The sequence below is a fragment of the Sorex fumeus genome, unplaced genomic scaffold (assembly GCF_029834395.1).
Source record: "Sorex fumeus unplaced genomic scaffold, SorFum_2.1 ptg000020l, whole genome shotgun sequence".
Classification (NCBI taxonomy): Eukaryota; Metazoa; Chordata; class Mammalia; order Eulipotyphla; family Soricidae; genus Sorex; species Sorex fumeus.
Genome location: NW_026606077.1, coordinates 5,418,902 through 5,435,613, shown reverse-complemented (window position 1 = coordinate 5,435,613; position 16,712 = coordinate 5,418,902). Strand labels below are relative to the sequence as shown.

Genomic DNA, 16,712 nt, shown 5'->3' with positions numbered 1-16,712 from the left:
GCTTCTGGACACCTTTCAATTAACCCGGATGACCCTTTTCTAATTGGGGCCAGCTGAATCCTGTCCCGGCGGCTCTGCCTCCCCGGGCACAACCAGTGACTCCCCCTGGGCTCCCTCACTCTCCAGAGAGGAGCTTTCTCCTCATCCCAGATGCTCCGCATCTGTTGACATCTGTCGCCTCTCTTCCCTGCCTTGGGAACCCTGGGGGAGGGCTCTGAAAACCCCTGGGCCACTGTGCACAGTGAGAGTCCACACCTCCTGCCCACTAAGAAAATTGAGGGGCCCTGCTGAGCGCGGCAGCAGGACGGAGCCGTTTGCAACCACCAGAACGCCAGTCACCACTTCCTCGCGGGACACACACTCTCCCGCCCTTATAGCACTGCCGTTCTCCAGAACAACGTCCAGCAAACAGGTCCCCGTGAGGACTGACCATGGACAGAACCATTGACATGTGTCCGGTGCCCAACGGCCAGACACACAGTCCACCGTGAAGTGCAGAACAGAGGACCAGGAAGCCCATCCTGGGTTGTGAACTGACCAAACAGGCCAAGGAAGTTGCAAATGCTGAATCCAGACTCCCCGATTCCACCACATTCTCCTCGCACTCCATTTTTTAAAATACAAGAATGATTTAAAGCAAACAAACAAATCACGGTCACATCCCACTGTGTGCTGAGAGATCTAGCATAAACCAGCGGCAATTGTGCAGTGAAACAGAACAGTCGGTGCACACGATCACCCCGCATTGCTTCCCACCTCGGACCCCGAATGATGGGCGTGTGTGCGAGAGGCCTGCAGCCCACCCCACCCCCCATCCCCCAGCCACCAAGGGCAGGTGAGGCTTTACAGGCAGGTACCGGGTCATTGGCCCACTAGGGACATGAGCCCTTGCTGAGGGCCCTGCAGCAGGGTGACCCGCCAGGTCCTGCCCCCACGCCCCCGCGTCCACTCTGCATGATTTGCAGCATGTCCACTGTCTTGGCAGAGTGACCAGTTTGGGGTCCACCAGGTCAGAGCCATCGGAGGGCTTCTGGGCAATCGGACAAAGGGGATAGGCTGGGTCCACCGGTGGCTGAGCATGTGCAGGGACGCACCACACACCTCATTCCTGTCATTCAAACCCAGTGGTGGTCTGCGGGGCCCCCGGGTGCGCCCCCCTCCTGGTCACCCATGCCCGGGGGCTCCTTACCTGGCGGGCACTGGCACCCCACAGATGGCGTCGTCGCCTCCCGGCGTCTCCGTGAGTGAAGCTTCCATTTCTGCATGAGGGGACAGAGGAGAGCGGTCAGTGGGGACGTAGAGGTGCCCGGGGGTGGGTCGGGGATCGGAGGCCACGGCGGGCAGGGGCAGGGGGCAGCAGACGGTTCCTGAATCAGAGTGGCCACTGGCGCTGGATAATAAGAAGCAGGCATGAAGACTGCCCTGTCCTGGCCCGGGTCTGCCATGGGCTCTGAGAGAAATTAACCCCAAGCCCAGGCCCCCCTCATCCCTGCTCAGCCTCCACCTCCCGCACCCCCCACGCTGGGGTACAATGACCGTTTTTTCTCGGCTCTCTGCTAATTGCTTCCTGTCTAGGTCTGGGCTCCTTGGTGCCAGGGGCAGGGACGGTCACTTCTGTTCCTCTGGGGTCACTCACAGGAATAGGGGAGGGATGGGGCAGGAAAGGGGGCCTCGCAGGCCCTCAGCTCCCCCACCAGCCCGTCAAGTCAACCTGGAGGGCACCAAAGGGGAGGCAACCCACAGACCAAGACCCCTCCCCACCTCGGGGGCTGCCATGCCTGTGGGAGTGACCGGAAGTATGTCCCCAAAGCACACAGAGGCATTTCTTGGTCTGAGCAGCTGGGGCCACTACCTGGGGATGGGCAGGGGCGCAGCGCAGAGGGGAACAGGGGTGCCCATGCCCGGGTGAGAGGCAGGTCTGGAGCCCTGAGCTGGGGACCGTCCCTCCCTGGGCCCCCGAAAGGATGGGGAGGTTGGTGCAGAGAGAAACAGCAGATCCCCTGCGGGTTTGCGGGCAAGACAACGCGATCAATAGAGGGACTAGCACCGCCGCGTGCAAGAAAACAGCTCAGACCCGCCCAGGGGCCCAGACACTGAGAGCCGAGTGTGAGAAGGGGGGCCTCGGGCCCAGGGAAGGGGCCTTGGAGGGTGTGAAAGCCCGGAGGGGCCCGTGAGTCCAGCTTGCCTGGGCCACTGCAGCTGCCCTGGAGAACGGCTGGAGGCCGAGTCCTCACGGGCGGCGACCACACGGTCCCTGTCCAAGGAGGGGTGAGGGTGGTCTGGGCCACGGCCCAGCCCCTGTGATGGAGAGAAGCTTTTTAAGGGAAGGTGACAGACAGACCTCAGGAGGGACTGGGTGGGAAAGGGGAACGGGACCTGCCCAGCGCAGTCAGGCTGTGGGGAGATGAAGAGTTTGGTTGGGCAACGTCTGAGGAGCGTCCTGGGGCAGATGCACCTGGGCTGTGGGACTCAGGGTGGGGGCTGAGGGAGGAAGTGGGGGAGTCCAGGTCCCAGGAGAGGACTCAGGACAAGGAGACAACTGAGGGGTACGGGACAGAGACGTGGAAGGCCGCTCCCTTCACCCTGGAAGCGCTGTTTGGGCCCAGTCAGAGATTATTCTTTCTCACTCGTTATTTTTTTGCTCTGCACCAGAGGTGCTCAGGGAGTACTCCTGGCTCAGTGCTCAGGGGGCTGCTCAGGGGACCATGTGGGACGGCTGTTGGACCTGGGCTTCCAGCACAGCTTAGCCCTTTGAGTTTTCTTTCTTTTATTTATTTATTTTTTGGGGGGGCACACCCGGTAATGCACAGGGGTTACTCCTGGCTCATGCACTCAGGAATTACTCCCAGTGGTGGTGCTCGGGGGACCATATGGGATGCTGGGAATCGAACCCGGGTCGGCCGCGTGCAAGGCAAATGCCCTACCCGCTGTGCTGTCACTCCGGCCCCCGGCCCTTTGAGCTTCCTCCAGCCCCAGAGCTTGGTTCTGAAAAGGGCAGATGACACACAGATGACACAGGCCTGCTTCAGACACGACTTGCCCTCCGACCCCAGGCTCCATCCCCGCCGTCCACCCCCTCAGCCCAGCTCCTGAGCTCCGCTTCCCGCCCCGCCCAGCTCTCATGCCAGGGGCAACCCTCGCTGGGCGCCTGCCCCTTCTCGAACCTGAGCAGAGCGACACGTGGGCCGGAGCCCCAGCCTCCCTCGGAGTCAGGTCACGATCCCCGAGGCCAGCCCGGCCTGCACAGCGTCTCGTGCTCTCGCACGTTCTCACTCCGCATACCCTGTGCCCCTTCCCAACAGCACTGCCCGCCTGGCTCTGCCCCCCCCATCCCACCGACCTCCTCCTCTAGAGATCCCCCTGCTGCCTGGGACCCCCAAGCCCTCCCAGCGGGAGCCAGTCAGTGACCATCGGAGCCTGGGAGACCAGGGTGTACGCCAGAACCCCTTGCACCCACCGTCCTGGAGAGTCCAGGTGCAGAACGTGAAGGACCAAGCCAGCATGGCTGTGCCCCCGCACCCAGCCCATAGACCACAGTGGCCGTGGCTCCCAGGGTCCCCTTTTGCAAGCACAGGCGTCATCCTTCCTCCCACCATACAGAAAGGGAGGACAAGAAGGCCACCCCTCGCTGGACCATTCCCAGAAACACCCCATCAGGCAGTGACCCCTGTGCCCCTGACACTGCCCCCCCACCGCCCAGGCTCTTGCCCATCCTCCCCCTAAGCCCCTCACAAGCTCCCCGGGCCGAGGGCAAAGCCCCCTGTGCCCGCCGTCAGCCGCGTCTGCGTGCAAAGTCTCCTCCTTCACCCACTGTCTTTCCTTAGCTCTGCAGCCGCCCCAGGCCTGCCCGGTCTCTGCCTGCGTCTCCTTCTGTGCTCAGATGGGGGTGGCCTCGGGGCCCTGCTCCGCTCAGCCTCTCTGGGGCGCCTACCCATCCTCCAGCTGTCACGCCATGGGCATGTGACGATGTCCCCTCAGCCCACCTAACTGGGGCCTTCCAGAAACCAGAGAGGCAGCCCAGCACTAGCCCCTCCGGTCCCATGTCCCTCCTATTCTGCTCTGCACCCTGGGCCTGCCGGGGCCACCACCCTCCCCACACCTGCAAGGCATCTCTGTCCTGGGCGCTGCCTCCTCCTCTCTCGCCTCACGACCCAAGGTCCTCCACCTTCCCAATGCATCCAGGAACTGACCCTTCTCGCCACCTCCACCACCGTCACAACACTGACCCGATGGCTCCTGCGAATACCCCCCTACCCCCCACGCCTCAGCCTTGAGAACCATTCCCGGAAACACCCCATCAGGCAGTGACCCCTGTGCCCCTGACGCTGAGAACACTTTGGCACTGAGAACATTCCCCTACACAGGTCAGGCCCTCTCCCACCCCTGGACCTTGGCACCTGCAGGCCTCACCACCAGGGCAGCCTTTTCCTGGCCGTCACAAGGCCCCCTCCATATCCCCGCCATCCTTCCTCCTGGCTCTCTCTGCCCTGCAGGTTTTTGCTGCGGCTCTGGGCTTACAAATCCGCTTCCTGTATCCTCTCGCCACTGGAGAGTCAGTTCCACAAAGAAGACCTGGGTTGCTTGGTCTGCCGATTCTCTGTCTGAAACGGGGCCTGCACATGACAGATGGCTGATCCCTGATGCTGGCTGACACCTTCTGCGATCTCACGCAGCAGCTGGCGGTCATTCGCGTGCGTGTGTGCGTGTGGCAGCGTACGTGTGTGTATACGTGTGTGTGCGCAGGGGTGTGTGCAATACGTGTGTATGCCTGCATGCGTGTGTACACATGGGTGTGTATGTATGTGTGCATGTGCTAATGTGCACATGTGCGTGACTGTGTGTGTTTGTGTGTCCATGTGTGAATGTGCGTGTGTGCAGGAATGTGTGTGAGTGTGTTTGTGTGTGTGTTGCCACGCCTGGGCTGTGGAGACCCTGGGGAGCTGCTCAGTGACAGCTGGTGCTCTCCAGGTCACCAGAGTCCCTTCCCCATGTCAGCGTCACCTTCCGCTGCTGCTGCCTGGCCCTGGGCATCAAATCTCACCCTTGGTGAGAAATCTCCAGGCTGAGTCTTGGAGGCAGGTGGGAAACTTTCTGAGGTCCCACGAGAGACCCCCAGCAGTGCTGGATGAAGCCCTGCTGGCACGGGGCTCCCTCAGGTGCCCGGGGTGCCAGGGCTGAAACCCGCCTCCCCGTTATCACAGTTGCATCAGGTCAAAGGGGAAATGCCAGGCGGCTGCCCATGCCCTGCAGAGACCTGACTTGGGACCAACCCTGGATAGGGACTCGCCCCCTCCCACCCACACTCTCCAGGGGCTCAGGCCGCCTCTGAAATTGGGCGGGGGGTGGGGTCCAAGCCAGAGTGTGGGGCCCAGGAGAGAAGCCTGACGAGCTATTTTCCCGCAAGCCATGGCCTTGGCCTGGCCCCTCGCAGGGGTAGAATCAGCAACAGGGGCTAAGACGACCCCCGGTTCCGTGCCCGTCTCCTAACCGCTGATGTGCAAAGCGTCTGGGGAAGCCAGAGCGTTTATCCATCCCAGGCGGGCTAACTCTAAGAGCCGAATAAGGCAAGAGTGCTCTCCGGGCAGGAGGTGGCAGGGCCTGTGTGCAAGGCATTAGGTGGAAAGTGTCACTTAATGACTCGGTCAGGCCTGCAGAGAGCTCAGTGGGCTGGGCACCCTCTGAACCACAGGATCCCCTGAGCACCACCAGGAGTAGCTCTGATCACCAAGCAAATAGCAGTTCTTGAGCACTGCCAGGTGGCATGCCTGCTCCCGTCCCCCGCCCCCAGTTTTAATTTTAGGGACCGGAGTGATAGTACAGCGGGCAGAGCATCTGTCTTACAGCAGCCAGCCTGGGCTCAATCCTGGCATTCCCTGAGCACTGCCAGGAGTGATTCCTGAGTGCAGAGTTGGAATCACCCCTGAGCACCTCCGCATGCGGCCCCCAAACAGAAAAACAAACAAAAACGAAACAACTCTCAGAACTTGATCTTGAGTTTAAATATTATCAGCACAGCTCTTCCTAGACTCCTCTACCCAAGAAGCAAGAACCCCGTTGGTGCCAGCCCCATGGAGGTACCAGGCCGTTGGCAACCCAGTCCCCACAAGCCGTGTCTGAAGCCCCAGGCAGACCCCCTGTTCCTCAGTCCCCGCCGACAAAGGCGGCCAGGGCGGCGCCAGGATGGAAGGAGACAAGACCAGGACTGAAAAGGAGGCGTTGGAGCACCTGCCCCCGCAGGTGTGTGCCCCTTACGCTGCAGCCGGTGCCCGGCCCACCCCGCCCCGCTGCACCCCTGCAATGTGTGGTGAGGACCCGTTTCCTGCCAGGCACCTGCCCATCGTAGAGAACCCAGGGCCCCTCCAGCAGTGGAGGGAAGGGCCTTGCTAGCCTCTGCTCGGCCCCCCATGCCAGTGCTTGACCGCAGTGCCCAGCGCAGAGTGGCCGCCCGGCCCATCTGCTGCCGCCCTTTCTACCCCCGCCCCACTGCGCCCTCTGCAGAGGAGGCTGGCCCTGAGGCCAGCGCGGGCCTGGTGTCTCTGAGCCCTGCTTTTAGGGCTTGGGGCCACACCTGGCAGTGCTCAGGGGCCCACACGTGTCAGGTTTAGCAAGACAAGCCCCGAGCCCAAGTGCTCCCGCGCTGCCTGTGCGGGCAGAATCACTCACTTTCTGTCTGGCCCTGGACGCTCCCCGGAGACCCAGGAAGGGTGTGGGGTAGGGGGTGGGGTGCACTCTGCCCTAAATGTGGGCACAATGGGGACTTCCTGTGAGCGCAGGATGGGCTGTCCACTCCAGGAGAGGGTGTGGGCACACTCGGGGCTTGTTCAAGGGGCAGAGTCCAGGCAGCGGGGCAGGTGAGGCCAGGGAGGAGGATGTGGGGAGGACCCACCAACCCACCCCTGTCCGCTGGACTGGCCTGCCCGCTCTGGGGGCGCCGGGCAGGGGCGTGGGCTGGGGGGTGGCTGTGTGGGCGCCCCTTTGTGCCCTCACTTGGCGCCTGATCACAGGCTCCCCGGCCGTGAGCCCCGGCCCCAGGGTCCTCCGGCTGGTACGGGCGTTCTCTGCCTCCTCGTTCCAGCAGAACCACAGACAGATGTGGGCACAGGCTGTGCACGGCACAGAGGCTGGGGGTGGGCTGGGGCGTGGGGAGGCTCCTATTGGAGCATCCGGCCCCCTCGAGGAAGCTCACCCGGGGAGGGGGGCCGGCTGTATAGAGGAGCACGGGAGGCGGGTGGGAGCCGGCCTGGCACGGGGTCTTGGACCTCAAGGGTTTCGGGGGTCGGCTCTGAGTGGGGCACAGGACGCAGTGGGGTGTCTGCTCTGAAGCGGGGCGGGGGCTTGGACTCCCTCCCTCTTGCCAACACCCGCATACAGCTGTATATGCCAGAGCCTTGCCCGGCGGCAGGTCCGGGCGGGCCAAGTGGGCGTGGAGGTGCCCCCCTGATTCCCCAGGCAGGGCAGAGAGTCTCTGCCCTCACACCCCCCGTGAAGGCCCTGTCAGCTGAGCTTTGACTGTGGTGGGGGTGGGGGCGGATACCTGGGGGGTGAGGGGTCTGGACAGCGCTGGGCTCGGGGGGTCAGGGCTCAGCCCGTAAAGTGCTTGGAACCAATGGGCAGCTCTGGTACCTATAAGCCACCCCCTCCCAGGGGCTGTGCCCAGAGGAAACAGATGCCAAGAACTGTCGCGGGGCAGTGAAGAGGGTAGAGACGGGTCCGACCTCTGGGCTGACCGGCCAGAACACAACCTGACGGCCGAGAGTGGGGCATCAGGAGGTCACGAAGCCGCTGTCTCTGTCTCTACTCACGGTTTTATCCCTAAAACCAGTTCTCGGGGCCAGAGGGACAGGACAGCCAGGAGGGGGCTTGCATGGCATGTGGCCAGCCCGGGGTTCCATCCCCGACACGGTCCCGATCCCGCCAGGACTGACGACGCCTGGGCACAATGAGGAGGAAAGCTTGAGCCCTGAGCACTGGCAATTCTTATCATCATCATCACACCCCCCTTGACACAGAAACAAGCCCAAACAGTGAGGGGGAACCACTCACTCAATGTCACATCGTGAGCGACTGACGGAGCTGGGACAGAGCCGGGTGGTCTGGCCCGAGAGCCCACGCAGTGGCGCTGCATCTGGAAGCGGCACTGCAGAGGCTGGAGCGGGTGCAAGGACGGGGGCCTGGGACCCCACAGGCCGAGCGAAGGATGTGAGACACCAGAGAGAGAGAGGAGAGAGAGGGAGCGAGGGAGAGGGAGGGAGAGAGAGGGAGGGAGCAATAGAGAGGGAGGGGGGAGAGAAGGATAGAGATCAGAGAGAGAAAGGGAGGGAAGGAGGGAGGGAGGGAAAGAAGGAGGTAGAGATAGAGGGAGGGAGGGAGGGAGGGAGGGAGGAGCACCACAGGATGGAGCACATCTTTGCCAGCAGGTTAGATCCTGGGCACTGCATGGTCCCCAGGGCCCTGCTGACAGCAGCCCCGAGCACAGGGATGAGAGTAGCCCCTGAGCACTGCTGACTGTTGCCCCCAAACTAGAAACTAAGAAGAAAGATCTGGAGCTGAGTGCCATAGGTGGTCCCTGGAGAGCTGTGGCCTCGGGAGACACCGTGATCTTACTCAGAATCCTAGGAGACCACCGAGTTCATGGAGAAGGGGTCGGGTGAGGGTCCCGCCATGGCCCGGGAGAGCCAGTGAGCTCCCCAGGGACAGCAGGCGTGGACAGGTCTGCTCAGAGGTGGGGAGCCGGCCTGCCCTGCATGGGAGGGGCTTTCCAGACAGGCTGGTGGGGTGGTCGTGGAGAGGGGGTCTGGTGCCCAGAGAGAGGAGGAGCATGGGAGCCAGGACAGCCAGAGCCCACCTGCCACCCTCAGGCAGTGTCACGGGGGGGGGGTCCTGTTACTGGGGGTGGAGGTGGTCAGTTGTGTCACAGGGGGCTTCCTGTCACTGGGTGGGGGTGGTCAGCTGTGGGGGGTTCCCTATCACTCGGGGATGGGGTGGTCAGCTGTGTCACAGGGGGTTTTTCCATCACTGGGGGGTGAGGCCCCTTGAGAGCCAGGGAAAACACAGAAAGCGAGTGTCCGTGGCTTCCCGCCCCTCTGATGCTCCAGGAAGGGCAGGGGGGCATGGTAGGACCATTCTGAGCAAAGGCAAGATCAAGGTGGTCCCGAGAGACTTCTGAAGAGACTGGCAAGGCTCCGGCGGGTAGGGGTGATCTAGCAGGGCAAGGGACAGCCTGTGCGGGCTCTTAGCCAGGGGGGTGTTTGGGGAGACCCACAATAGCCCCCAGAAGGCCACACCCCCCTCACACAGGCAGCTCCCACTTCCTCCCAGGTGCCATTTGAAGGCTGGAGCGGCCGGTCCCCTCCCTGGGTGGGTCACAGGCAGCTTCCCTGAGAGGGGCAGCAGGAACATGGTCTGGACAGCACCAGGAGAGTAGGGGGCCCAGCCCAGCCCAGTTCTCCCTCCCCTCCGCAGACCTGGGCTCAGTTTCCCTTAGAGGTGCCTGCTAACTTCCTTTACTGATTCAAGTATCAGCAGCCCGCTACTGGGAGGGGTAGAACCCACCCAACAAAACCAAATCCAGAATTCCAGGAGCTTCTCCTCAAACCTTCAGTGGCCTTTATTTGCTGCAGAAAAACCAAATAAACCCTTTCCTACCCAGCCCAGTGCTTCGGCCGTGCGAGACCTCACAGGTGCCCAGTGCACGCGTGGGGTGCCCCTCACCCACTTCTGACAGCCCTCGAAGCCGGCTTTGTGCGTGTCTGCTCAGAGCAGGGCACTGTGATGAGAAGGATGGAGGGTGACTGGTAACTTCAGTCACTCTGGAACTTCCACCCGCTCTGGCTCCAAATGGAGCTCTGGCCGCAACCTCGATGGAAACTCCGGTCAAACCCAGGGGAAACCGAGGCAGAAAGGCAGAAAAGGACCTGTTGCAGATGGAACTTGCTCCCAGAGATGGCACTGCCTGGGGTGAAGCTCAGATGGGCTTAGTTCTCTAGGCCAGAGTCCAAGAGAAAAGAACCACCCCTTGGGGCTGGAGCGATAGTACAGCGGGTAGGGCGTTTGCCTTGCACATGGCTGATCCGGGTTCGAATCCCAGCATCCCATATGGTTCCCTGAGCACTGCCAGGAGTAATTCCTGAGTGCAGAGCCAGGAGTAATCCCTGCGCATCCCTGAGTGGGGACCCCCCCCAAAAAACCCAAAAGAACAACAACAAAAGAACCAACCCCTCTGACCAGGCCCCCCAGGAGGCCCCTCACAGCAGAAGCCCAGCCTACAGGGGGTCGCTCCTAGGTGGTCCTCAGTCGTGAGGCCCAAGGCCACAAATGGTGGCCTCCACATCACCCTGCTAGCCAAGGTCGCACTGCCACAGCAGGCGTGAAGGCCACCTCTGTGGGTGCCAACCTGGGCTCCCCAGGCATCCCCCAGGCCTGCTGCCATTGACTGAGCTGGGGACGCACTTTCTTTCTGTTGTTTGTTTGTTTATTTGGGGTCTACACCCAGCAGTGCTCAGGGCTAACTCCTGGCTCTGTGCTCATTCCTGGTGGGGCTCCAGGGACCATAGCGGGAATGCTGGAGATTGAACTCGGGTCGGCCACAAGGGCCCTACCCACTGTGCTATCTCTCCGGCCCTGCGCACGCACTTTCTGAAGAGGGTGGGTATGCTTGTGGCCTTGAGTGATGGCCTGGCTTCCAAGCCCGGCCGTGTCACTCACCAGCTGTGGGGATGAGGAGAAAGACACTTGTCTCTGTGGACCGCCCTTTTTCTCCTCCGAGAAGAGACTAGTTAAAGAGTGACCACTTCTCGCACAAGATTATCGGGAGAGGCAGACACATGCATAAAGTAAATCCAGGGGTCCGGGACAGTGTCAGACATTAAAGCAAGCCGTGCACAGGCCCAGCCCCAGGTCCCCTCCCCCGAGGAAGCAGGAGGTTCCTTTAACTGCTGCCCTCCCCGGAAAGTCTCTCCTGACCCCTGCAGTGGCCCCACAGGGAGGCAAACACATCCTCCTCCTGTCTATCAGGCACTGATGTTGTACAGACTCGCCCCAGAGGGTGCCTCCCCAGCAAATGCAGTAAGCTAGCCTCCTGGACGCTGTTGCTGATTTGGGGCTGGGGGCTGGGCCACACCCTGCCGTGGCCCTGAAAGCACCCTGGCCAGCAGGAGCCGCAGTTCTACCCTGTGCACTGTGTGTGCACCCAAGAAATCCTACAAGCACCACGAAGGGACCATGGCAGGGCCGGCAGGACGCTTGCCTGGCACGAGGGCGATCCAGGAGTGACCCTGAGCAAGGGGCCGGAGCGGGGCCTGGGCACCACCAGGGGCGGGGTTGGCTGAGTCGGCCCCTGACACGGTGGTGAGGGGCAGTGGACTCTGGTGGGGGAATGGGCTTGGAATGTCACAGGCATGGACCCTTGACGCGAACAGTGTTGTGAATCAAGGTAGCACTGCACTATTGCACCGTCGTCCCGCTGTTCATCGATTTGCTCGAGCGGGCACCAGTAACGTCTCCAGTGTGAGACTTGTTACTGTTTTTGGCATATCGAATACGCCCCGGGGAGCTTGCCAGGCTCTGCCATGATGAATCACAGTACTTCAAATAAAAACAAAATTTAGGGCTGGAGCGATAGTACAGCCGGTAAGACATTTGCCTTGCACATGGCTTTTGCCTTGCACGTGGCTGACCCGGGTTCGATTCCTAGCATCCCATATGGTCTCCCGAGCACTGCCAGGAGTCACTCCTGAGTGCAGAATCAGGAGTGACCACTGTGCATCGCCGGGTGTGACCCAAAAAGAAAAAAAAATTTTAGGCCCACACTATAAATGTGACAGTCCTGTTATGATGATGATTTTTAAAGTAATTTGGGGGACTGGGGAGTCTCCATGGAGCACCCCGAGCCCACCAGGAGGCCACCTGAGCAATGCCAGTTGTGTGCCCCCTCCCCCCGCAATGCACCGCAGAACTGTCGCTGTACAGGTCCCACAGGTGAGGGCATGCCCATAGGAGTTGTCATCACCTTGGGTGGGGGGACAGGGCCCACATGGTGGCAACCTCAGGCCCCGAGTTCAGTCCCCGACCCCCACCTGCCCCTTTTGCCCTGCCAGCAGCTGGGGCTGAGCACCAAACCTCGAGTCTGCATGCCCTGCACATCATGGGGAGGGACCTGACCCCCTCCCCCACAAGCTCGACAGGGACTGTACGTCCTCGCTGTCCCTCTCCTTCCCTCTGGGTGTGCGGACCCGCCTTCCTCCCGCAGAACCTCACAGTCTCTGCCTTGACAGCAGGCACTGCTCACTGGGGGTCCCTGCTCTCAAGAGGGGTGCAGCAAAAGGAGAGAGAGAGAACAAAAGGGAATGCCCTTCCACAGAGGCAGGGTGGGATGGGGGGTGGAGGGTGGGAGGGATACTGGGATCAGTGGGGTTGGAGAATGGGCACTGGTGGAGGGACGGGTACTGGATCATTGTATAACTGAAACCCAAGCACAAAAATCTGTAAGTCTACAACTGTACCTCATGGTGTTTCACTAACAAAAATTTAAAAAAAAAGAATCTTTAGAGTGAAGTCACACTACAGTCAGGGGTGTGAGAAAAGATATTAAAACTCTCATTTTAGGGGCCAGAGCAATAGTCCAGCAGGCAGAGCACATGTCTTGCACAAAAAAAAAGGGGGCTGCTGAAGCCAAGGCGGGTGCGAGACCTGCAGCCATACTTCCGGTTCTCCAGCCCCCTCCTGGCTCGGGCCCTCTCCTCTTCCTCTCCGGCCACCATCTCTCTCCCAACCACTCAAATGCAGTCTGGCCCCAGCCCCAGGATTCCGCTCTCCAGGCCCCCGGGTCCCCTGGGGGCCTTGCCAGAGGGCACTGCCCAGGGTCCTTCTTCCATTTCCTGGGGGTGCCCAGACACTGTCTGGGATGCAGGCGTGTGCTCCAGGCTCAGGGGTGCCTCTCTCTTCCACCCGAGCCCCCCACAGCATCCCAGCAGCTCAGAGTTAGCAGGGACCTGGGTCTTCCAGAAGGGAATCTGAGGTTCAGAGGGTGGCGGGGCTGGCCTAGGGGCGGCCAAGGACCGATGGAACCCAGGGAGGGGGCCCCACGCTCAGGCGCAGCTGGGAAGCTTCTGCATATTTGATTCTCTGAATGATCCCGGAGCACACGCCCGCCCTCTGCTCGCTCACTGCTCTCCTGCCTGGCCACCGGCCCCTCAGTGCTCAGCGGCCCCACGCCTCCCTTCCCGGCTCCCTACTTCCTCACCACTGCCTCAGCTGGGGTCTGGGAGAGGAGCTGGGCGCGCAGCGTCAGGGTCGTGCCCGCGGACACCTGTGCCCAGCTGTGCCTGGCCTGCCAAGCACTTCCTGGAAATGTGGCCAGAGGATCGAGGAACGGAATCTAGACGTTTGTTTAGTTTCGTGAGTCACCTATGACAGTGAATGCCCAGCTCACCCCCTCAGGAGCCTCTGGACCAAAGACCCCCCCAGACCCGTGCAGCCCGCCCTCCCACGGGACGCCCCCTCCTCTGACTGCCACGCGCCCCCCTGACCACAGAGTCTTGCAAGCAGCCGCTACTTCCATACCCCACGCTGCCCCCTCGCCCACACCACAGTCCTCGGGCGTCTATGCGAGCCTCAAGTTGACTCGCAAGACCTCTCCCTGGCTCCCCGCTGCTCTTAAAGACGCCTCTCTTGGCAGAGCCCACTGTCTCCTGCCACCACGCCATCACCCTCCCTCTGCCCTGGAAGCTGAGCTGCCTTCCCTTCCCGAGGCCAACGCTGCTCCCAGGTCTGCAAAACCCAGAAGCTGTCCCGCTGTGGCCCAGCACAGGCGCCCGCACTCAGCCCCCATTTCTGCCTGCAAAACTCGCTTTCCCCGGTGCAGTCTCCCCTGGAGCCCGACCGACCGTGGCTTTCCCAGGGAGCTGCCAGGGCCAGGATGGCTAAAGGCTAATGCGTGGCCCGGCCCGCTGCTGCCCACTCTCTCCTCTTTGCCTGTAAGGGTGTGCAAGCATGTCCGCAGGAAGGCCTGACCTGCAGCCGGCTCTCGGGGAACCACAGCAGGCCCCATGGCAGAGACTGGACGGAGAAAGGGGCAGGTCTGAGCAGACGGAGCACTGGAGATAGGGATTCTGGTCCTGGGTTTCACGTGGCCTTTAGGTAACTTTCCTGAACGCAAGTGCCCCCTCTCCAGGGAGGGTATGCTCAGCCGTGCCGGCGGGCTGGTAAAAGTTCTAGAAGGGCACAGGGAATCTGGGGCTGGGAGTGGAAGCAGCAGAATCAGCAATCCCTCCCTCCGCTGTCAGAAACGGTCAGAAACCAGCCCGCTGCAAGGCCCCAGGGCACGGCGAAGTCTCCAGGGCAGGAAGGAGGACCTGGGAAGGGCAGGGGTGAGCCCTGGCCCACAGGAGAGGCCGGGAAAGGGTGCAGACGGAGCTGAGAACTGAGTCAGATACTCAGCCCAGAGCAGGCAGGGTCCTCAATGCCGCAAGCCTCCTGTCACCTACGCGGTCCCAGGCACACTGCAGCCTGTCTCCAGAGATAGCTGTGGACCCCTCTGACTTCTGGTTCCTGACCCCTGTCATTCCCAGGGGACCCCGGGCCACTGGCCAGAGCCTCTGATTCCCAGGAGCCTTGCAGGCCACGGGAATAAGCTTCAGGTGGCAGACAGGGGCCACCGCCAGCAGCAACACTAGGCTCCCTCTCGGGGGTCACCCAGGGGAGCTTCTGGGACAGGCACCTAACTTTGCCTAGAAGCAGTGAGCCGAGGGGAGCCTGAATGCAGAGAACTCGTGGGTCACACCAGAACGGCCACCACACTCCACCTCGCTGGACTCGAAGGCCTGACCCTATCATTCCCAGGACGCCAGGTCTGACCCCCGCCAAGCACATCTTCCAAGCAGCCGAGTGGGGCGAAAATTCAGGCCGGCTGGACTCCGAGTCACCAGACCACAACACCTCCTTCCAGGTACCCTTGGCCCAGAAGCTCCTTCCAGGGCCTGCCCTGCCCTGGGCATCTGCCCAGACCTCCAGAGCCTGACCCGCCCGGGCAGCCTCCTCTCCCCAGAAAACATCCACACAGGACACTGGAACACTCCCAGGGGCGGCTGTCAAGAGCCCCGGCTTAGGAACGAGAGACCTCATTGGTGCCCACACTCAGCAGACCCTGGCCGACCCACACCTGGACTCCAGTCTGGGCCAGGGGCCAGGGGCCAGGGCACTAGCCCTGCAAGGCCGGTCCGTCCCTCAGTCCCTCGGATGACTCACTCACTGCCTCGCTTGCTCCCTGGGGAATGGGAATAAAGCAGCAGGCACTGACCCTCCAGGCGTGGGTGGGCAGCGCCTGCCCGGGGCCAGGCTGGCGTGGGTGCAGCTCGGGCCACCGGGCACAAACGATCTGCCCCTGGGGCGCAGACAGCTCTGGAACCCTCCGGGGGACTGGGGCGTGGGGGTTGGGGATGGGGGGCGTTCAAGGGAGCAGCAGCGCTGGGCGCCACCTGCACCACGCGCCCGCCGGGGGCGCTGGGAGCACTGGCCTAAGGCGCGAGGGCAGCGGGGCGCGCGCCGGGCGCTTCTGCTCATTCTCGCTCCCCTGCGGGGTCCGGTGCCCGGGTGCACCCGCCCCGCTCCGGGCACCGGCTGGGGGAGGGTTAGCGGGAGCGCGAGGGGGCGCCGCGGGGAGGGGTAAGGGCCAGCGACAAAGAGACAGACCTCGTCCAGCAGTTGGTTGACTTGTCCCAAAATAGCCGTCTCCACTCGCGGCTGGCCGCGCTCGGCTTCCAGGCGCTGCACCCGGGCCTGCAGCTCGGCGGTGCGGAGGTGGGCGAGCAGGCTGAGCGCCAGCGAGCACAGGGCCAGCGCCCAGAGCCCGCAGGAGCCCGGGCTGGGCCGCCGCGCGCAGCGCTCCAGGGGCACCCCCGGCTCGGGCGCGCCCGGCTCCCCGGGGTGGCCGCCGGCACCCGCCGCCGCCGCGGGCTTGCGAGCGCGCTCCGCTGCCATCCTCCGGCGCGTCGAGAACCCAATAAATAAATAAATAGAATAAATAAAAGAGCGAGAGCCGCTGCCCCTTCAAGGCGCGCTCCGAGCCGCGGGGCGGGAGGCCGAGGGCTGGAGTCCCTCGGGGGAAAGTTCCTGTCCCCTGGCTTCGGTCAGGAGGACGGAAACATTCGCGGGAGGCTGGGCAAGGCCGGAGGAGGACGGGGAGGGTTGGAAAAAAGAAAGAAAAAGAACGGGAAACGCAAACAAAACCAAGGCGACGGCGGGAATCGGAGTCCACCCAGGTGCGGGGACACGTTCCGTGGAAGGACGCTCGCTCCAAGTCCAGGGCAGCTCGGGGCCTCGGGCCGGCCGCGCTCCGCAGGGGCCTCGGGGTGCTGTGCGCCGTCTCCCGTGCGCCCCGCGCGCGCGTCTAGTCCCGGGGCGCAGGGGCGCAGCGGCAGGGCCCCATGGCACAGGCGGGTCGCGGCCGAGCGCGGCGCCTCCGTAACTTGACACAGTGCCGGCGGCGGCGGCAGGGATCGGATGAGCAATCCGCGCGACTTCCCAAACTAATCTCTCCCGCCCCCTCCCTCCTCCCGCGCCGCCCCCTCCGCCTCCCGCCGCGCGGGCGGCTCGGATTGATTTACGCCGACCCGGCCGGCCGGGGTGGGGGGCGTGGTGCGCAGAGCGCCCCCGCCCCGCCCCGGGAGCCCCTCGCCCGCGCCCCCGGTCCCCTTTGAAGTGACGCGGGGGTATTT

At 62.8% G+C, this 16,712-nt stretch overlaps 1 protein-coding gene across 1 annotated transcript; it reads right to left on the bottom strand.

Annotated features, from left to right (window-relative positions):
* Nucleotides 1-1,010: 1,010 nt before the first annotated feature.
* LOC130022610 (collagen alpha-1(XIII) chain-like) lies at nucleotides 1,011-16,444 on the bottom strand. The gene is made up of 3 exons (XM_056113375.1): nucleotides 15,688-16,444; nucleotides 1,190-1,259; nucleotides 1,011-1,030 (listed from the first exon to the last, which is right to left on the bottom strand). The coding sequence occupies exons 1-3, from the start codon at nucleotides 15,973-15,975 to the stop codon at nucleotides 1,011-1,013; spliced, it is 378 nt and encodes a 125-aa protein (XP_055969350.1). The 5' UTR covers nucleotides 15,976-16,444.
* Nucleotides 16,445-16,712: the final 268 nt, after the last annotated feature.